Source organism: Triticum dicoccoides, chromosome 2A, assembly GCF_002162155.2.
Source record: "Triticum dicoccoides isolate Atlit2015 ecotype Zavitan chromosome 2A, WEW_v2.0, whole genome shotgun sequence".
Lineage (NCBI taxonomy): Eukaryota > Viridiplantae > Streptophyta > Magnoliopsida > Poales > Poaceae > Triticum > Triticum dicoccoides.
This window is the reverse complement of record NC_041382.1, coordinates 403,341,974-403,345,314: the sequence shown is the minus strand read 5'-3', so window position 1 is coordinate 403,345,314 and position 3,341 is coordinate 403,341,974. Positions and strand designations below refer to the sequence as shown.

The 3,341-nt window shown below is 44.6% G+C and overlaps 1 protein-coding gene across 1 annotated transcript; it reads right to left on the bottom strand.

The window, feature by feature from the left end:
• Positions 1 to 832: 832 nt before the first annotated feature.
• Positions 833 to 2,188, bottom strand: LOC119354699 (ATP-dependent DNA helicase 2 subunit KU80-like). Its single transcript, XM_037621443.1, has 3 exons — positions 1,476 to 2,188; positions 1,299 to 1,391; positions 833 to 1,201 (listed from the first exon to the last, which is right to left on the bottom strand). Exons 1-3 carry the CDS (start codon positions 1,584 to 1,586, stop codon positions 1,178 to 1,180), a joined length of 228 nt encoding a protein of 75 aa, XP_037477340.1. The 5' UTR covers positions 1,587 to 2,188; the 3' UTR covers positions 833 to 1,177.
• Between the last annotated feature and the right edge of the window lie 1,153 nt (positions 2,189 to 3,341).

The following is a 3,341-nucleotide window of genomic DNA, read 5'->3' as shown; positions in this document are numbered from 1 at the left end:
ACCATAGATGATGTGGAGATAGTAGGTGATGACAATGGATGACCCAAAACACTGCCCTGACCGTAGATGATGTGGAGATTGTAGGTGTTGACAGCTGGCCTGAAAGGGATCTTAGATAAAGAAAATAACATTCAGTTTTGCTGACATGCCATTGGAAATAAGCTGGACAAAGAGAAAACAACATATTCTTCTAGTTCCCAGTGGCCTATTCTTGCACTACACCACATATGCACTACAAATCCCCACAAGTAATAGACCCTCGTACCCTTCAATAGAAAATACCCACAAGTGATTCATGTTTACAGGCTGGTATTCTCCTGGCTTCAAGTACCACTTGATTTTTTTAGCTATTTTACAAATTCGGAAGGTCCTACCATGGTTGTATGGTTATTTTGTGCCTAAGAATTTAAGAGAGTCAAGCACGTTTGGTGGCTATTCCCCTTTACTAAATCTACTGCTTTGATGGTTTCAAAACCCGGTTCAGGTTACAGCGTACAAGTCAGTAAATTAGATATTGTCATCTCAGTACATCTGAAATTCTAAATAATAACACAAAACAAACAATGTTTTGCAGTCAGCATGTAAACTATAATAAGTATTGTCAACCTCAAGCTCAACAGAAAGCAGGAGTTAATCATATGAAGAAAGTAGGTAGATATCCACCCAGCAAACAAATTAACAATTCTGAACTTTTGACAAAACAAATAGTACTGAAGAACTGCCCTAGCTACTCAACAGCGACACGCCTTGTCGGATGTGGAGACCATCAAGTTGTACGTGCTGATCCAACTAAGAATGCTTCAGTATGTAACACACAACAATGCAAAGAAGATTGGTAGATGGTAATTTTGCGCACAAAGAACAATGACAATTTGCTCTACTACCGGTTGTAAGTTAACCTAATCGATCTGTAGCACACCACAATGCAAAAAAGATTGCTAGATATCTATGCTTTTTAACACCACAACCAGGAGGAAATCTTAATTAATGTTTCTTCATATAAGACTGTTATATCGGAGGAAGATGATCAAGACAAAAATCCTAAATAAACCAACCGAGATCAACTAAAGAGGTAATTACTGTTACTTGGAGCAAGTATGTGTGAGTAATTCGAACGTAGACTCCCGGTCAGCAGAACGGCGAGATGATGGCCAAATGGAGCAGTGTGGAGGTCAACCTAGTTGCTCCTATGAAAAACCAGCTGCAGAGTATCAAAACGAAAAGGCAGTCAGCTAGCCCCAACGGCGGATTAATGGACGCTTGCATTTGGCTTCAGATTGAAACATCATGTTGCTTGCCTTCTTGCGCACAAGGGTGGTGCAGACATTCTCGACTTCCTGCAGCTCCCGGTGCATCGACGGGCCGACATCTAGCAATAGAACCAGCCCTTCCTAGATGGCAATCGGCAAATCAAATGCGTCAGCGTACTGCAAGAACAACTTACTGTTTGCCTGCATGCGCCTGTAAAATAGTACTGTATCTACACGTGGCGAGAGGAGATGCGTGCCCTCCTCTACTCGTGGCCGCCGGCAGCGCTGCCTCTTCCCATCCTCAACCTCCCGCTCGCCGACCCCCTCCCTCTCCATCCCCGGACTCGATCTTGCTGGCACCTGCCCTCTCCATCCCCGTCCGCGATCCCGCCGGCGCCACCCTCCAATCCCCTTACTCGAGCCCCCTCGTCTCGAGCACAGCACACCATCCCATACTCTGCCTCTGCGCAGATCGGCCCGCTCGAGCTCCGGAGCCGAACGCAAGCGCTGCACCCCATCCTCTGCCTCCCGCGAGGTCCCGACCAGTTGGTGGAGGGGAGCCGTGAACGAGGGCAGAGGTAGGAGGTGGTTTACGGCGGCGCTGGAGGCAAACTCCGTCTGGGATGGCGAGGGCAGTGCAGATCTAGCGCGGGAGCATTGGGGATGGGTTGCTCGCGGCCGGATCTCGCCGGATTCGAGCACGGACGACTTGTGGCGGCGGCTGTGGAGCTCCTGGCGTCCTGAAGAGAGGGAGATTTGAGGAAGAGAGAAGAAGGAAGGGGGGAGAGATGCATGGTCCGGCAAGGGTCCAGTCGCCGGCGGCGAGGCAAGGTGCAGGAGGTCCGGCCGGCGCGGTCAGGCGCGGGAGGGAACTCGAGGGGAGCTAGGGGAAGCGGGCAGCGGGGCATACGGGCTTGGCTCGGGCAGGCTCCGGCCAGGATGGGTTTCCTGGGGCCGATTTGGACCCCGAAATAGTTTGTCCATATAAATTGTAAAAGCGTATTATGACATAAGAAGAAAGCGTATTGTGACGGTGAACCCACGGAGTTAATCCGTGCTTTATTATTATTAGGAATAGATATATATATAATATATATATATAATATATATATATATTATAATATTAGGAATAGATATATATATATAATATATATATAATATATATATATATTATAATATATATATATATATATATATATTAGGGCCGGGATAGACTAGCAAAAATGTCCGTGCGTTGCAACGGGAGAAAATAATTTTCTTAACATAAACTAATATAATAATAATTATTTAATTTTTGATCGACGTGAATTATTTCCAAAATCAAAAAGATTTGTGTTTTCAACCATACTGTCTTTGCAAAAACAATTAATGCGTTCATGGATTTCCTAGTTCTGGAAGGAAAGGGGTTGAAGGAGTAGTGGAGTAATGTCAACTATTGATGTTCTGTTCATGGTGTGAGAGAGCTTTGAAACTGTAATAACTTGAGGCTCACTGATCTAAACTCTTACGAACCAGTCTAACAAAGTGACACAAAATATTACATAGGAGCGACATTTCAATGACTACGTCGAGGTGATGATAGAATTTGCAACCTCTAGTTCACGTCCGTGGATGGCATGGATCGCGGTGCACGGCAACAAGAATAACGGTCGGACCTAGGACATAGTCTAGGAGGTTGACGACATCTAGATGAGTATATTGGTGTGTGTAATTAAAAATTCATAAATTGAATGCGAGGTAGGCTTGAGACAATTGACATGGAATGAATGGCAAAATTAATCATTCACGAAGCGCGAGTCAAGCTGGTGTTTAGATTTGTGTTTTCAACCATACTCTCTTTGCAAAAACAATTAATGCGTTCATGGATTTCCTAGTTCTGGAAGGAAAGGGGTTGAAGGAGTAGTGGAGTAATGTCAATTATTGATGTTTTGTTCATGGTGTGAGAGAGCTTTGAAACTGTAATGACTTGAGGCTCATTGATCTAAACTCTTACGAACCAGTCTAACAAAGTGACACGAAATATTACATAGGAGCGACATTTCAATGACTACGTCGAGGTGATGATAGAATTTGCAACCTCTAGTTCACGTC

What these genes read in the sequence shown, in the direction of transcription:
- LOC119354699 (XM_037621443.1), bottom strand. Translation starts at nt 1,586, where the DNA reads ATGGAGAGGGAGGGGGTCGGCGAGCGGGAGGTTGAGGATGGGAAGAGG. An exon ending in TCTCGCCACGTGTAGATACA is followed by an intron (nt 1,392 to 1,475) that starts GTACTATTTTAC and finishes ATTGCCATCTAG; the next exon opens with GAAGGGCTGGTTCTATTGCT. An exon ending in CCACCCTTGTGCGCAAGAAG is followed by an intron (nt 1,202 to 1,298) that starts GCAAGCAACATG and finishes GATACTCTGCAG; the next exon opens with CTGGTTTTTCATAGGAGCAA.